This window comes from Nyctereutes procyonoides, unplaced genomic scaffold (assembly GCF_905146905.1).
Source record: "Nyctereutes procyonoides isolate TBG_1078 unplaced genomic scaffold, NYPRO_anot_genome, whole genome shotgun sequence".
In the NCBI taxonomy this organism is placed as follows: domain Eukaryota; kingdom Metazoa; phylum Chordata; class Mammalia; order Carnivora; family Canidae; genus Nyctereutes; species Nyctereutes procyonoides.
In genome coordinates, this window is record NW_026575139.1 from 12,727,441 (window position 1) to 12,744,847 (window position 17,407).

The window sequence follows — 17,407 nt, forward strand, 5'->3', positions numbered from 1 at the left end:
GGGCGCGATCCTGGAGACCCGGGATCGAATCCCACGTCGGGCTCCCGGTGCATGGAGCCTGCTTCTCCCTCTGCCTGTGTCTCTGCCTCTCTCTCTCTCTGTGTGTGACTATCATAAATAAATAAAAAATTAAAAAAAAAAATTAAAAAAAAAAATAAAATAAAATAAAAAAAATAAAAAACTTCCAACTCTTAATTTTGGCTCAGATCATGATCTCAATACCCTGAGATGGAGCCCCTTACTGGGCTCCATGCTGAGTACTTGGGATACTCTCTCCCCCTCTGCTCCTTTCCCAGCTTGCATGCACAAGCAGGCATGTGGGCACTCTCTCAAAAAAAAAAATTAAATTTAAAAAAAAAAAAAAAACACTGATAACCCCAAAGAACTTTTATTTATGTGAATTATCTGTTAGTAATTACTATTTTAGAAAAACTGAGAATTTAAAAAAGTCTTAAAGTAACACACCTATCACATTAATAAACCCATTTATATGATATAATTACCAGCTTTTAAATTTTTTTTTAAAGATTTATTCATTCATGAGAGACAGAGAGAGAGAGGCAGAGACACAGGCAGATACTGGATCCAGGGACTCCAGGACCACGCCCTGGGCCGAAGGCAGGCGCTCAACCGCTGAGCCACCCAGGTGTCCCAGCTTAGTTATTTTATGTTTTAAAAGATGGTTAATTGGGTGGGTCAGCGGTTGAGCGCCTGCCTTCGGCCCAGGGCGTGATCCTGGAGTCCCATGATGGAGTCCAATATGGGGCTCCCTGCATGGAGCCTGATTCTCCCTCTGCCTGTGTCTTTGCCTCTTTCTCTCAGTGTCTCTCATGAATAAATAACATCTAAAAAAAAAAATTAAATTAAATAATTAAGTTTTCCAAAAAAATTAATGCAAAAATAGTTCTATTTTTATTAATTTCTTAATACCTAGTTTTTAAAAAGACAACTGTATTCCAATTTGTTTCTGCACTTAACCTTTTATGATATGCAGTTCTAATTGAAGAATATGAAGAAAATCTGGCCTCAAGACTACATAGTTGGAAATGTAGGGGCAGCCCAGGTGGCTCAGTGGTTTAGCACCACCTTTGGCCCAGGGCCTGATCCTGAGGCCCGGGACCAAGTCCTGTATCGGACTCCCTGCATGGAGCCTGCTTCTCCCTCTGTCTCTGCCTCCCTCTCTCTCTCTGTGTCTCTCATGAATAAATAATATTAAAAAAAAAAAAAAAGGAAATGTAGCTGACCCTTAAACATGAGTTTGAACTGCCAGGGTCCAATTGTAACTGGGTTTTATATATACGTGTATATATATATATATATATATACGTATATATAAAACATTTTTTTCTCCTTATGACATTTGTGCTTTCTTTTCTCTTGCTTACTTTTTGTAAAAATATAGTATAGAATACACACAACATACAAAATGTGTCTTAACTTTATGTTACCAGTAAGACTTCTGATTAACAGTAGGCTATTAGGAAGTCAAAAGCTGTATTTTCAACTGTGCTTGGGGGGGGGGGGGTAATCCAGCAGCCCTAACCCCTAAGTTGTTCAAGGGTCAACTGTGCTTTAATAGCCTTTACAAATACAATGGACATTCTTCTGTGATACTACACCAAAACTCAACAAGTAGTAGTTTCTTAAAGGTTAGCAACAATATGGAAACTAAAACTCTATCAATAACCTTTTTGTAACTGTTACATGAAAATCCACTGATCCATCCTTTTTTTTTTTTTTTTTAAGATTTTTATTTAGGGCAGCCCCAGTGGCGCAGCAGTTTAGCACCACCTACAGCCCGGGGTGTGATCCTGAAGACCCAGGATCGAGTCCTGCGTCGGGCTCCCTGCATGGAGCCCACTTCTCCCTCTGCCTGTGTCTCTGCCTCTCAGTCTCTCTCTCTTTGAATAAATAAATTAAAAAAAAAAATCTTAAAAAAATAAATAAATAAAGATTTTTATTTATTGGGGATCCCTGGGTGGCTCAGCGGTTTGGCGCCTGCCTTGGCCCAGGGCATGATCCTGGAGTCCCAGGATCAAGTCCCGTGTCAGGCTCCCAGCGTGGAGCCTGCTTCTCCCTCTGCCTGTGTCTCTGCCTCTCTATCATGAATAAATAAAATCTTTTTAAAAAAATTTTTTTTAAATTTATTTATCCATAAGAAACACAGAGGGATGCAGAGACAAATAGAGGGAGAAGCAGGCTCCATGGAGGGAGCCCCGACGTGGCACTGGATCCCAGGTCTCCAAGATCACGCCCTGGGCTGAAGGTGGCGCTAAACCACTGAGCCACCTGGGATGCCCAGATCCATCCTCTACTTTTAATGAATCTTTTTCTCTTGAATAATTTTGTAACATCATGATCATTTGAAAAAATACTAGTTGAGGGAGCTATACAAATCACTGACATGTTGATATAATTCATTACAAGATATAAAAGAATCATTTGTTAAGGTTATCAGAAATTCTTTTAAGCACTGGGAAGCTTTAAAGTTCACTAAGGCAGACAAACTTTTCAAAATTCTAATTTTCATTTGAAAGCTCTTTTGTCATTAGTAACAAATGTATCACTTCTTTTCCTTTGTTCAACTTCAAGATGCCTGCCAAATACCCAATTTGCTTGTAAGTCATAGGTGATAAAGATGTTCCATGAAAAAGGTGGCCAATTCATGTTTTTAATTTTTTTTAATTTATTTATTCATGAGACACACAGAGAGAGAGGCAGAGACACAGGCAGAGGGAGAAGCAGGCTCCATGTGGGGACCCCAATGTGGGACTCGATCCTGGGACTCCAGGAAAATACCCTGAGCCAAAGGTAGACGTTCAACCACAGAGCCACCCAGGCATCCTCAAAGGTAGCTAATTCAAATCACACAAATCCTTCCCCTTCAGAAAATCCAATCTGTTTTTAATATACAGCATAATATAAGTACTTTATGAGTAATTCCTATTTTCTCACATCATATCCCTAAAAAAATGTAGTCAAGGGTCAAAATTTTAAAAGTATTCTTACTGTCTCACTAATTACATTCTTAAATGTAACTGGCTTTTAGAAAAAATTCCCAGTGGAGGGGTGATAAATATTATTTCTCATTGAGTTTGGTGTGAGACCTCAGTTCAGACCAATGTACCACCAGTTTAACTCACCACTGCTTTTGCACAATCCAAATGCCAGCACAGTGAAAATGGTAAGCACCCTATCAGTATTTTTTTTAAAGATTTATTTATTTATTCATGATGAGAGAGTGAGAGAGAGAGAGAGAGAGAGAGAGAGGCAGAGACACAGGCAGAGGGAGAAGCAGGCTCCATGCCGGGAGCCTGACGTGGGACTCGATCCCGGGACTCCAGGATCGCGCCCTGGGCCAAAGGCAGGCACAAAACCTCTGAGCCACCCAGGGATCCCCCTACCAGTATTAATATGAAAACAGTTTTGACTTCAGAGACCCTTGGTCTCTCACACCTTGCGAACCACTGTTTAGGGTAGCCCGGTTTTTTTGTTTTTTGTTTTTTTTTAATTTATGCTATATATAGTATGCCACAATTTTATTATTTTTTAATTTTTATTTATTTATGATAGTCACACATCTCCATGCTCCATGGATGGGGAGCCTGACGTGGGATTCGATCCCGGGTTTCCAGGATCGCGCCCTGGGCCAAAGGCAGGGGCCAAACCGCTGCGCCACCCAGGGATCCCTTTTTTTTTTTTTTCTTTTGCAGAAACCTATAGCAGCTTTAGTTTACAACATTTAAAATAGGTGGGGGTTCTACTGCTTTACAATTCTTGTCCATAATTTTCTGCCATGGGAGCTTCCTTGGTGACCTTTACAAACTAAAGGGGCTGAAATCCACACTGGATTAAGAAGGTCCATGTTGCAGCCCTGGTGGCACAGTGATTTAGCGCCGCCTGCGGCCTAGGGCGTGATCCTGGGAGACCCTGGATCGAGTCCCACGTCTGGCTCTCTGCATGGTGCCTGCTTCTCTCTCTGCCTGTGTTCTCTGGAGACAGGGGATCAAGTCCCATGTCTGGCTCCCTGCATGGAGCCTGCTTCTCCCTCTGCCTGTGTGTCTGCCTCTCTCTCTCGTGCTGTGTGTCTCTCATGAAGAAATAAATAAAATCTTAAAAAAAGTTTTAAAATAGAACCGCTGTATAAACAGTAGCTATTATTTTTACAGGAGACACCAGCTTTGGAGTTAAACAGACCCAGATCTCAATCCATAAAACATAGGTCACGTCAGCACTCAAAGCTGGTTCCCTTGCTTATGCAAGTAGGGGTATTACCACTTACCTTCCCGTGTTCTCCTGCCTATTATCATGACCTAACACAAAGACAATGGTTAAGCACTGTGCCTGACCCAAAGTAAATACTCAAGTTGTAAGTCACAAAAAAAGAGAAAGAGAACACATTACTGTGGGTGGTAAGAAAAAGGGAGGGGGGGGGATAGACCTTTAAAAATAAAACTCACTGAACCATGACAGAGGCAAAAGCCAGAAACCATTCATATGCAAAATAACAGTTCTGAAACAAGAAGATCAAGATGAAAACAGGGAGAATAAGAAAAGCAGTAAGAATCAGATCAACAGTATGGAAAATAGGAGAGAGCCTCAACTGAGGAAGCTAAACAAGGTTTATAAAACACCGTTATTAAAAGGCGGTTCTGGGGGGGAAAACACAGAAACTGAAATATCAAACAACCAAGATTGCGTATAGAGCTTTCAAGAAAAGACGGTTAAGAGAAAGAACCGCAGAGAATCAGACTTTAAATACAACGGGGAAAAAAATTAATTAATACAACGGGGATCCTTTCAAAAACCAAAGTACGGGGGCGCCTGGGTGGCTCAGTCGATTAAGCATCTGCCTTCGGCTCAGGTCGTGACCCCAGGGTCTTGGGATCAAGCCCCGCATATCCGCCTCCCTGCTCCGCGAGGAGTCTGCTTCTGCTTCTGTCTCTGCCCCTCCCCCTGCTCGTGCGCGCTCTCTCTCTCCCTCTCATAAATAAATAAATAAATAAATAAATAAATAAATAAATAAATAAATAAATAAATTTTAAAAATCTTTAAAAAAAATCAAAAGTACGTAGGAGAAAAAAAATTTTTTTTCTAAAATTTACTCAGCGGCAAACTCTAAATTCTCTTAGGCTGACAACAACAACAATGAAAAATAAAACTTACCAACGTAAGCTCCTAATTCTTGCAATTTCCCCTTAATGGCACTCTGAGGGAAGAGCAGAAAGGCGAACACGCTTGTGAGAAAGGCGGAAAACCAGGCGGCCCCGTAAGGCAGCCCCGAGTCGGCGGCTGCGCGCTCCCGCCGCCCGCTCGGCGCCCCGGTGGGGGCGGGGAGGCGCCCGGGCCCTCCCCTTCCCCTCCCTCCGCCTCCCCTCCCCCCCGTCCCCGCGGCGCCCCCCGCCCGCCGCCCCCCGCCTCCTCAGGCGCCCGGCCGCTTCCTCCACGGCGCTCTCAGGGGCCGCGTCCGCGCCAGGCCCGAGGCGGCCCAGGCCGCGGAGGAGCCCGTTCGCCGAGGCCGCGGCGGCCCCACAGCCCCCGGCGGCGCAGCCACTAGGCCGCGGCGTGCAGGCCGGGCCGGGCCCACAGTCCCCGTTACTCCTGACAACCGCGCGCCCGGCCGCCCGCTGAGGCCCGGCTTCCCGCCCCCGCCTGACACGGGCCTCACCCGGATCTTGCGGCTGATCTCGGTGCCGATTTCCATGGCTCCCCGGCGGGCGGCGGGCTCAGCACTGCACGGCGCTTGGCTTGCCCAGGGCCCCGCGCCGGCTCCCGGTCCGCAGCCCCGCCGCCGCCGCCGCCACCGCCGCAGCCGCCACCCGCCAGCCGCCAGCGCCGCTCCCGGCCGCGCGCTCGGCGTGACCCGCCCCCACCGGCCCTGCGCGCCAGGGCGAGCGGAGCCCAGCGCGCCTGCGCCTGCGCCTGCGCCCGCGCCTGCGCGCACCGGGGGGCCCGCGGAGTCCGTGCTCGGGCGACCTCTACTGGCAGCAAGGAGAGCAGCGGCCGGAGGATGCTTTCCGTTTCACCTGGAGAGCTCCCCCCCCCCCCGTTCCTCGCCCCCGCTTACGCAATTTATTTACCCTTTTCTTGGAAAATAAAGATGAATTAAAGGCAGCGGAAGGATCCCTGGCTTTGGTGTGATAGCTGAGTTAGAATCCTGCATTCGCTTGCTTTTAGTGTGACAGTGGGTCTGGATGATTTAAACCTTTGAGTTCTTACTTTTCTTACCTGTAAGATAGACTGCCTCCTAGCGGTTGCATTATAATTACGCCCAGAGCCAACAGAACCGATTAATCACAGTACTCTTTTTTTTTTTTTTTTTTTTTTTTTTTAAGAAAAAGATCTTGGAGGGATCCCTGGGTGGCACAGCGGTTTGGCGCCTGCCTTTGGCCCAGGGCGCGATCCTGGAGACCCGGATCGAATCCCATATCAGGCTCCCGGTGCATGGAGCCTGCTTCTCCCTCTGCCTATGTCTCTGCCTCTCTCTCTCTCTGTGTGTGACTATCATAAATAAATAAATTTTAAAAAAATAAAAAAAAAAAGAAAAAGAAAAAGATCTTGGGGCAGCCCCGGTGGCGCAGCGGTTTAGCGCCGCCTTCAGCCCAGGGCCTGATCCTGGGGACCTTGGATCGAGTCCCACGTCGGACTCCCTGCATGGAGCCTACTTCTCCCTCTGCCCGTGTCTCTGCCTCTCTCGCACGCTCTGTATGTCTCCTGAGTAAATAAAATAAAAAATCTAAAAAAAAAAAGAAAAGGATCTTTATTTATGAGAAAGAAAGAGAGCAGAGGGAGAGAAACAGAGAGAATCTCAAGCTGACTCTACAGAGTGGGGTGCCTAAGGCAGAGCTTGCTCCCACCACCCAGAGATCACGACCTGAGCCCAAATCAAGGGCTGGATGCCCAACCCACTTAGCCACCCAGGTGCCCCAATCACAGTCCTTTCTAACGATCACAGGTACTGGTTCCCTTGCGTCTAGTCCTGCCTTCCTTCCCCAAGATCTGTAGTCACTTTCCTGCTCCTTTCTTTCTGAACCCCTTCTTTTAGAGAACTCTATTATTCTCAGGATTTCAGCTGTCACCTCTATGCTGAGAAAAACCAGGTCTGTCACCCCTGAGTTTTCCCTTAAACCCCAATCCCTAATTCCAGATGACTGCAGGCATTTGTATTTTCCCCAAATTCAGCACATCAAAACTTAAGTTTTCATTATCTTTCCCATCCCCCACTAGGATTGGTTTCTATTCCTGACTTCCCTGTTTCTGTCAATAACAGCTTCATTCAATAAAAATAATAATAATAATAAATAAAAATAAAAAAATAACAGCTTCATTCTCCCTGCCATGATCACAAAATCTTGTACTAAGCAGAGAGAGGTCTCCCTTCTCCCCCATATCCTCTAAATCTGGAAGCTGTCCCTATTAGCTCTCCATTGCTTAATAACAAAGGACCACACTAAACTTAGCAGCTTCAAACACACGCGTTTATCATTTCATGGTTTTCATGAGGCGGGTATCTGAGCATAGCCTGAGTCCTCTGATCAGGTTCTCACAAGGCTGCAATTGAGGTGCTAGTGCCGTGTTCTCATATGCAGGCTTGACAGAGGAACACTTCACTTTTAAACCCATCAGTGGTGTTAGCAGAATTAATTCCCTTGCAACTTTATGAGCAAGGGCCCCAACTTCTCCTAGCTGTTGTCTTGAGGCTGCCCTCAGTCCATAGATGTTGCCCACAGTTCCTTGCCACGCACTTCTTCAACATGGGCTAGCCATGTCAGCTCAGGGGAAGCTCAGTTCCTCTTCTTCTTAGAATTTTCACTTCATTTGGTAACTTAGGGCGGCCCAGGGCCTGATGTCAAAATCAATGGTTTAGGAGCTAATTACATCTGCAAAATCTCCCCCCACCCCTTTTTTGCCAAACCCAGTAACAAAAAGCAAGTCATAGGTGCTGCCCACAGTCAGGGGGACTCTGGGGAGGGGATTATACAGGGTGTGAACAGCAGGGGCAGGAATTATGGGGCCACCTGGGGTCTATCTGCCACATGGCCCTTTGTCTTATATAGTCATTTTTTTCTTCTGAGTTCCTATAGCATCCATGTGAGAGCTACTAGTATGACACTTAATACACCCTCTCTAATATTAACTGTGCCCTCTCTAACAAAATTACAGACTCTTGGAACGCCTGGGTGGCTCAGTGGTTGTACACCTGCCTTTGGCTTGGGACATGACCCTGGAGGTCTGGGATGGAGTCCTGCATTGAGCTCCCTGCCTGGAGCCCGCTTCTCCCTCTGCCTGTGTCTCTGCCTCTCTCTCTGTGTGTCTCTCATGAATAAATAAATAAAATCTTTAAAAAAAAAAAGGGGGGGGGATCCTTGGGTGGCGCAGCGGTTTGGCGCCTGCCTTTGGCCCAGGGCGCGATCCTGGAGACCAGGGATAGAATCCCACGTCGGGCTCCCGGTGCATGGAGCCTGCTTCTCCCTCTGCCTGTGTCTCTGCCTCTCTCTCTCTCTCTGTGTGACTATCATAAATAAATTAAAAAATTTAAAAAAAAAGAAAATTAAATAGTGGGTGAAGAAATAGAAATAATGTACTGTCTTTTGGATTGTGAGTGTCATGAAATCAGGGACTCAGTCTTCCTCCTCTTTGTACTCTGACTCCCAGCACAGTGGCTGGGTCTGAGAAGGCATTTATTTATTTATTTATTTATTTATTTAAGATTTTATTTATTATGTGGGACTCCAGACAGTTAACCACTGAGTCACCTAGGCGTCCCCCTCAGCCACCATTTCAGAACTAAGAATGAAAACACAGGTTTTTGTATCCATTACTGGTTAGAAAATCCTTAGTCAATATTTAGATAATTTTGAAAGAACATTTCACAGAGAATAGAAAATGTTTGCATTAAAATGTATTTGGGATGGGGCGCCTGGCTGGCTCAGTAGATTAAGTATCTGCCTTCAGCTTGGGTCATGATCCCAGAGTCCTGGGATCCAGCCACATGGGGCTCCCTGCTCTGTAGGGGGTCTGCTTCTCTCTCTTTCCCTCTGCTGCTCCCCCCGCTTGTGCTCTCTCTCTCTTTCTGTTAAATAAATAAAATATTTTTTAAAATGTATTTCGATCATGGAAACTTATTAAAATGTATTCAAAAAAGGGTTAGCTTTCAGAATAATCCATTTAAAACTATGGAAGGAGAGATTTGCCAGCTACTTAAGAATGCATATATTTATAATAATAAAGAGAAGATGAAAAGAAATGCTTTTACTTAAAAATGAAAGTGAGGGGAGCACCTAGCTGGCTCAGTCAGTAGAACATGTGATGCTTGGTCTTGGGGTTGTGACTTTAAGCCCCGCATTGGACGTAGAGCTCACTTAAAAAAAAGTAAAAAAGAATTCACTCCCTCTGCACCCACCCCCCTCATGCTCTTTCTCCCTATTTGTGCTCTCTCGCTATCTCTCTCTAAAAAAAAAAAAAAGAAAGAAAGAAAGAAAGAAAGAAAGAAAGAAAGAAAGAAAGAAAATATTTTTTTTTAAATCTTAAAAAAGAAAAAAGAATTCACACATTTAGACCTCAGGAGGAGTTACACTGTCTGGATCAAAGGGGGCAACCCACTAAACCAATGGTGTTCAGTGGTCCAACACTACAAGGTGCTTCCCTTTTGAGATGCAGCTTCATGAATCAGATCACATCCAGAGGAAGATGATCATGATGATGACCAGAGCGAAACCATTATAGGAACTAAGAGTATTTAGCTTGAAAAATACTAAGCTGGGCTAAAAGAATTCTTTTCTGACATGGAAGGACCCTGCAGTCCAAGAGGAATGATATATTTTGCTATAGGGGATAGAATGAGGACTAGATTTCATCAAACCACAGTGCTGGCTAAGAGGGTTCTGGGTTGTCTTTTTTTAAAGATTTTATTTATTTTATTCATGAGAGGTACATAAAGAGAGACAGAGAGAGGCAGAGACACAAGCAGGCTCCATGTTGGGAGGCCAATGCAGGACTCGATCCCAGGTCTCCAGGATCACACCCTGGGTCAAAGGAGGCACTAAACCAGTGAGCCACCCAGGCTGCCCTGGATTGTCTTTTAAAGAGAGAAGATGAGGGATCCCTGGGAGAGAAGATGAAAAAAAAATAATAATAAACTAGAGAGAAAAGGTGCCTAAAAAGAGCTTTGGTTTTGAAGTCAGAGGGGCCTAAGTACTAAGGTCAACTCCATGGAGACCTAAGTCCTCTAACAGTGGCCTCCTCTTATCTGCAGCCCCAGCCTCGTCTCAGGGCAGCATTCCAGCTGGATGCTGCACATGCACAACCTTTGCAAATGTGTATTTCGTGTGCGAATGTGTGTGTGGTGAAGCAGAGGTAGGGGTTGGAGGCAGTTTCCTTCAGCCTGGAATGCTTTTTTCTTCCTTTCCTTCTTAGTGAACTTTTTTGTTTATCCTTCTAGACTCAGGTGGAAGCTGATCACAGTGTTAAACTAGACATGACTACCCCCCTTAAAATATATTCTCACTAATACATTCTCCTGCTATAACATACATATATATAGTACTGGAACCTGTGTGTGCGCGCACCTAAGTCATCTTATTTATCTTTCTTTTAGTGGCCTCTGGCTCAGAATAAAGGCAGGGTGAGTACAAGTTTTTCAGTAGTGAGTATCACATAGTATGTCTGCCCTTGGCTCAAAAACCCAAGTGTTGGGAATTATACTCACAGTAGTTTTGCTACAGGAATTGATAAACATTTTTCCATTTTCTTGTCCATTTGAACAAATATACTGCCAACACCATCATTTCTCTGATATCCAGGGAAATCCATGCTCTTTATTCTCACTCTTTTGCAGCTGAAAAGTTGCTGCACCTGATGAGGTGTTGAGTATAGCAGGGAGAGGACACTGAAAATTTGGAATAAAAGAGATTTCACCTTTCTAGCTCTGGCTCTTGCTATTGCTTCCCTCTGGGAATCATTGCCTCTATGCGGTGGGAGGAGGGAGGGCCATCATTTGGTTTAGACTCTTGCAGAAGATGGTCATTTACATAGTGAGGTACAGTACATACCAAGCTATCAAAGCAGATTAATATCTTTTTTTAAGACTTTATTTTTATTTATTTATTTATTTATTTATTTTATTTTATTTTTTTTTAAGACTTTATTTTTTTTTTAAGTAATCTCTACACCCAATGTAGGGTTTTAACTCACAACTCTAAGCTTGAGTCGCATGTTCCACCAACTCAGCCAGCCAGGCACCCTGAATTTCTTAACTCAGGGTTAAGAGTATATTAGTCAGTGCACCACCAAAACCACAATTTCCTTTCCTTTCATTGAGTATCTTTTTTTAGTTTAGGACTTTCTTTTTTAAATTTTATTTTATTTTTTTTTAAGATTTTATTTTTGAGAAAAGCCCAGGTAGCTCAGCGGTTTAGCACCGCCCTTAGCCCAGGGCCTGATCTTGGAGTCCCGGGATCAAGTCCCACATTAGGCTCCCTGCGTGGAGCCTGCTTCTCCCTCTGCCTTGTCTCTGCTTCTTTCACTCTCTCTCTCTCTGTCTCTCATGAATAAATAAATAAAATCTTAAAAAAAAAAAAAGATTTTTTTTTTTGAGTAATCTCTACACTCAACATGGGCTCAAACTTAACAACCCAGAGATCAAGAGTCACAAGCTCTACCAATGACTGAGCCAGGTGCCCCTTAAATTTTAATTTCTTTATTTTAATAAGAATTATCTCCATATGTATAAGTACTCATAATACACCACTTTCTGGGTAACAAGAGGAGGTAAAGATACAGATAGGTAATGGCTATTAATCTACAGAGTATCTCTAGATAGATACAGATTATGGTAACATTGGTTACTGGCAAGAGGAGAGCTAGGTGTCTAGCAGGCAGGTAAGGAGACTTTTACTTATACCTTTTTGTATCTTTTGGGCTTGAACTATACAAATTACTTCTCTTCCTTTCATTCAAACATAAGCCAATGACGTTGTGAAGGGGCTGTTCATGTGGCTTATCGTGGGGTAGCTACTGTCAAATTAACGCAGTTGAGGGGAAAATAGAGTTCAAATATTTGGTCAGCAAATGACACTGGTGCAGTGTGAGGGAGGAAGTTCAAATCTATTGTCTAATATCCCTTGGGGTTTTATGATCATTTTCTATTTTTAAAATACTTTTATTTTCTTCCCGATTCAATTAACACGGTTTTTTTTTAGTGCCTACTTTCTGCCAGTAGTGTCCTAGGAATTCCAGGAGGTATAAAAGAAGCCCTCATGAAATAGTTTCTAAAGCTCTTGCCAAGTGTGGAGATCACTGTGGAATGGGATGGTTAAGAAGTTCTCTTGGAAGCAGAGAGGCTTGAATTGAGGCTTGAAGAGCAAGGAAAGACTTAGACAAATGAAAGGGGGGGGGGACAGGAGATACTACGGGCCTGGAGAAACAGCTTGACTGGGGCATTCTGGGGGGAAGAGAAAAATTAAGGATGGCCAGAGAGGCTAGGATCAGCTTAGAAAGCCCTTAAAGTACAGGCGGAAAAGCTAGCCTGGCGGGGGTGTGTGTGTGGGTGGGTGTGTGTCCATTGGGAGTGACAAACCTGAGACAGAGGTAAGCTTGGTATTTGCATGAAAAGGAGAGAAAACCGAGAAATTAGATGTTAGACCACCCTTGTTGCAACAATCCGGATGTAAAATGATGATTTAGAATTTTGGGAAGTGGGAGGGGGCGAGGTAGAGAGAAAAAAAGAAATTGTGAGATGGTGCAAAGGAGGAAATATCAGGTCTTCATGGTAGGCTGGAGATGAGAAAGGGCAAAGAGTCTCACATAATTTCAATGTTTCTACCTTGGAAGACCAGAAAAGGAGCTTATTTTAATGTCTTCTTTTCTCACACACAACTTGACCCCTCATGGTGTCCTGCTGAAATATCAATTACAAACAGAATTTTTTTGGAAGCTAGTTTATTTTCTTTTAAAGATTTTATTTATTTATTCATTAGAGACACACAGAGAGAGGCAGAGACAAAGGCAGAGGGAGAAACAGGCTCCCTGCGGGGATCCTGATGTGGGACTCCATCCCAGGACCCCGAGATCATGACGTGAGCCAAAGGCAGATGCTCAACCACTGAGCCACCCAGGTGCCCCTCAATTACAAACAGAATTATTTTTTTCTATCAGAAACACATGTAATCTTAATTGCTTTTAGCTCCATTGCTTGACTTGAATCTTGCCTGGGATTTGTTTTCTCATAGTGCTCATACATCAATGATGTATGTGTGGTGTGTGTAGGTGTGTTCATCATCTTCCACTAGACCAGAAGTCCTCTGTGTGCAGGGACCATGAGTTAGGCACAGTAAGGACTCAATAAGTGGCTGTTAATTGTCGATGAAAAGGAGAGTTAAATAAAATTTAACACAAAAAAAGCTTTCTAGAAACAGTATTTTTGGGCAGCCCCAGTGGCGTAGCGGTTTAGCGCCACCTGCAGCCGGGGGTGTGATCCTGGAGACTCCAGATCGAGTCCCACATCAAGCAGATCAAGTCCCACGTAAAGCTCCCTGCATGGAGCCTGCTTTTCCCTCTGCTTGTGTCTCTGCCTCTCTCTCTCTCTCTCTCTCTGAATAAATCAAAAAAATAAAAAATCTGAGAAACAGTATTTTTAAAAAAAATCACTTAAATTAAAATGCGCAAAATAAAAGCTTCCCTGCTCCAGTCGCTCAAACCACATGCCAGGTAAACGTCAAACAACTCTTTGGTCATGGTTGTTAGGGTCACATAGTTTTAGTCCTTCACTTAGGTATTCCAATTGAGTAATAAAACAGGTTAAAAATACAGTGATCATGTAATAATAAACACTGCTAATGGGGTCTAGAGTTAAATGAATCCCTTCCCATATATTTTACACAAGTTACTGCGCAGTGATTCTTCTTCTCACTTTAGAAGAGAGGAAGCCCGATCCTGGAGTCCCGGGATCGAGTCCCGCGTCGGGCTCCCGGCATGGAGCCTGCTTGTCCCTCTGCCTGTGTCTCTGCCTCTCTCTCTCTCTCTCTATGTCTATCATGAATAAATAAATAAAATCTTAAAAAAAAAAACCCCATAGCTATTAAAAAGAAGAGAGGAAGCCGACACAGAGAGAGGTTAGGAAATTTGCACAAGTTCCCCCAGCTAGAGAGTGTTGACTCTGAGATTTGAACCCAGACAGCTTGACCATGCAGCCCCCGTCCCGAATGGCTCTACTGTGTATTGCATCTGCATGCAGCTCTCGGACACCCAGAGGTTATTTGAGGCACATCAACCTTTTGGCGGGGGCGGGGGCGGGGGCGGGTGGATAGAAGAGGACTTTCCCACCCAGTACTTGAGTGTTTCCTCCACCTTTAAAAAAAGATTATGTATTCATGAGAGAGAGAGAGAGAGAGAGAGAGAGGCAGAGGCACAGGCAGAGGGAGAAGCAGGCTCCATGCAGGGAGCCCGATGTGGGACTCGATCCCGAGACCCCAGGATCACTCCCTGAGCCCAGGGCAGACGCTTTTTTTTTCTTTTTTTTTTGGAGGTGTATCTTTAGACGTAAGCACGGCAGTAAGACCTAGAATCCGCGAGCTGTTCTCAGAAGTGCACACCGGTACACGAACCGCTCTGGCAATACTAGCGTCCTGCGGGCCCCGGAACCACACGAACATCCCCTCCCCACGTTTTGACCGAAAGCCGCGCTGTATTGGAAGCCCTCAAAATACGCGGGCCCACGATGAAAGGCGCAGCTGTCCGCGCCTCCCCCGCGCCTCCCCCGCGCCGCGCCTCCCCCGCGCCGCGCCGCGCCCCGCCGCCCGCATTCCAACTCTCTGAGGTCACGGGCCGCCGCGGCCGCCGCCCCGGATCCGCCCGCCCCCGGGGGAGGGCCGCCCGGCCGCCGCCGCCCGGCCGCCCCGCCCTGCCCCGCCGCCCCGGCCCGTGCGCGATCGTCCGTCGGTGCGTCGGTGCGGCCCCGCCCCCGCCCCCGCCGCCGCCGCCGCCGCCGCCGCCGCCGGACTCTGCCCTGCCCCGGGGAATGGTCCGCGGGCCCGGGTTCCGGAGACAGGAAGTGCGGCGCGCGGGCCCCATGAGCGCGCGGCGGCGCGGGCTGGAGTGCGGGCGCGGCGGCGGCGGCGGCGGCGGCGGCGGAGGCGCAGGCGCGGCGCGACCCCGGGAGGCCGGGCGCTGAGCGGGGCGCGCGGCCCCGAGGATGCGGGAGCGGGAGCAGGTGAGCGCGCGGGCCCGGGCGGCGGGCGGCGGGCGGAGGGCGGAGGGCGGCGGGGCGTGTCGCCCGGCGGGGACCCCGGAGCGCGTCCGCCCGCCCCGGACCCCCGGCCCCCGCGGCAGGAGCGTAACAAAGCCCGGAGAAGCCTTCCCTTCCCAGCTCCTCCGGTCTGCGGCGTTGCACTGCTAACCGGGGGCTTGAACTTCTGCACCCCTCGGCGGCTTGTTGCGGCTTACTTCTGCATCAGACTGCTTGCTTCTAGCAGTCTTCTAGGCTTTTTTTTTTTTGGGGGGGGCTCTCGGAATATTAAGATTTGCCAAATAACTTAGGCGAGGAGGCGAGGAGGGGAGGGATTGTTTGCTGATGACTTGTTTTGCAGTAAAGAGTGTTTACTCTGGAAAAAAGAATTCTTGGGTCTGCAGATTCCGGCTTGTGATTTCTGCAAATCCTGATTAGACTGGCCGGCCTTGGCATGCACGTCTTCTCTGTCTTGCTGCGAAAGCCCTGTAATCACGGCGTGCGCCCGCAGGCACGTTCGAAACGCGCCGTGTGCCCTGACCACCGCCGAACGCCTAATTAGCTGCTGGCAGATTTTTTTTTTTTTTTGACTTTGGGATACGACAGTAATTTTACTCTGATAGTAGTTGTGTTTTGTTTCTAGGGTATCTTATTCTCGAGTATCTACGCATATTGTCCATGAGAAATATGTTTGATTTAAATGCTATATAGGTCTACATGTTACTCAGAAGATGTCATAGACCCCCTGTGATTATTTTGGAGTGTCTTTGGCAAAATTACATGTGGGGAGGATCTTAGCAAGGGTGCAAACGACAGGATTCAGAGTTACAGGGTATCTGACAAACTTTTGAAAGGGAATATGAAAACGTTAAAATGAATTCACAGATACCCCAGACTGCCTTTTGAAAAGTGGAACAGAATTTAACATGTATCTCTTATTACATACAAAAATGGTTCTGTAGAGAAAGTGTTTCCTAGCTTTTCCTTTCATTTTTTTAAATTTTTTTTTAAGTATTTCATTTATTTATTCATGAGAGACAGAGAGAGAGAGAGGGAGAAGCAGGCTCCATGCAGGGAGCCCGACCAGGATCACACCCCGAGCTGAAGGCAGCGCTAAACCGCTGAGCTACCGGGGCTGCCCTAGCTTTTCCTTTCAAAAGCCAATTCTGAATGAATCTCTTTAGCAGTTAGATAAGCTATAATTGCAGATCTTTCAAATTATTGCATATTATTTTACACCTGAAACAGACCCCCCCCCCCAAAAAAAAGCAACTTACATTTCTACTCTATTGGAACATTCATAACTTTGACATGATTTGCTAGTGAAAACTGAAAATTAAAACGTGTAAATCATTGATAATTATCTAAATTATTAAACAGTATTATTTTAACACAGGTTTTATATAAATACGCAGAAAGCAGGCTGTTCTTGTGGATAGATCTTGGGGGAAAAATGCATCCTTATATCCACACCCATATTCACCCCTCAACTTTTCTGACACATTATAATATCTACCAAAATAAAGAGGAAACATTGGTTTTTATCTGATGTAAGACATTTCAAATATCAGGAACAACTCAAAGTTTTACTCTTCATTTGCTTAATCAGAGCTTAAGTTAATAATTAAGTTGTATACTGTAATATCTGCCTTCAAGGCATAGGTCTTTCCTTGTAATGAAGAATCCACCATATTTGAACACTCAATACAAACATTAATCTTTCTTCTGCATATATGCAATATCTTCCCTTCATCACACTACTTAACCTGTCCCATTTTTTTCGTTACCCTAACTTGTATATAAAATTAAAATCCACCACCTCATCTCAGAAAGGTATTTCTGTAGTATATGTGGTATGTTATATATATGTATATATATATATATATAATCTCTTAATATTTGTATCATACAAAGCACTGATGGCTTATCAGGCAATTTTCTAGTCAAAAACTTATTAAAGTTCTCATCTCATGATTTTTTTTATTTTGCCTCAACTATATTTAGTTTATACCCTGACATAGCAAAGAGCATTTAAAACAGCAAAAAAAAAAAAAAAAAAAAAAAGGAAAAAAGAAAACTGCAAGTGAAGACTCTTTTAATAATACTTATATCACCCCCCCCCCTTAGTATGGTGCTTTTACTCATAGAAGGTACTCAGCAAAAGCTGTTGTTTAAAACAGCCCT

The 17,407-nt window shown here is 45.2% G+C and overlaps 2 protein-coding genes across 5 annotated transcripts in view; one reads left to right on the forward strand and one right to left on the reverse strand.

Moving 5' to 3' along the window:
- Positions 1–5,843, reverse strand: part of ZC3H14 (zinc finger CCCH-type containing 14) — a 53,179-nt gene extending 47,336 nt beyond the window's left edge. For 2 of the 3 annotated variants that reach the window (XM_055303748.1, XM_055303747.1), the window contains exons 1-2: positions 5,669–5,843; positions 5,167–5,209 (exon numbers count right to left, since the gene is read on the reverse strand). In XM_055303748.1, coding sequence (XP_055159723.1) covers positions 5,167–5,209; positions 5,669–5,704 — 79 coding nt within the window. In that variant the 5' untranslated portion in view covers positions 5,705–5,843. The remainder of the gene's footprint in view (positions 1–5,166; positions 5,210–5,668) is intronic. The other variant, XM_055303749.1, reaches the window with a different exon arrangement.
- A 9,125-nt stretch (positions 5,844–14,968) lies between these two features.
- The window catches only part of PTPN21 (protein tyrosine phosphatase non-receptor type 21), a 79,384-nt gene continuing 76,945 nt past the window's right edge, over positions 14,969–17,407 (forward strand). Inside the window, exon 1 of one of the 2 annotated variants that reach the window (XM_055303795.1) lies at positions 14,969–15,208. The gene's annotated coding sequence lies outside the window, so the exon portion shown is untranslated. The remainder of the gene's footprint in view (positions 15,209–17,407) is intronic. The other variant, XM_055303792.1, reaches the window with a different exon arrangement.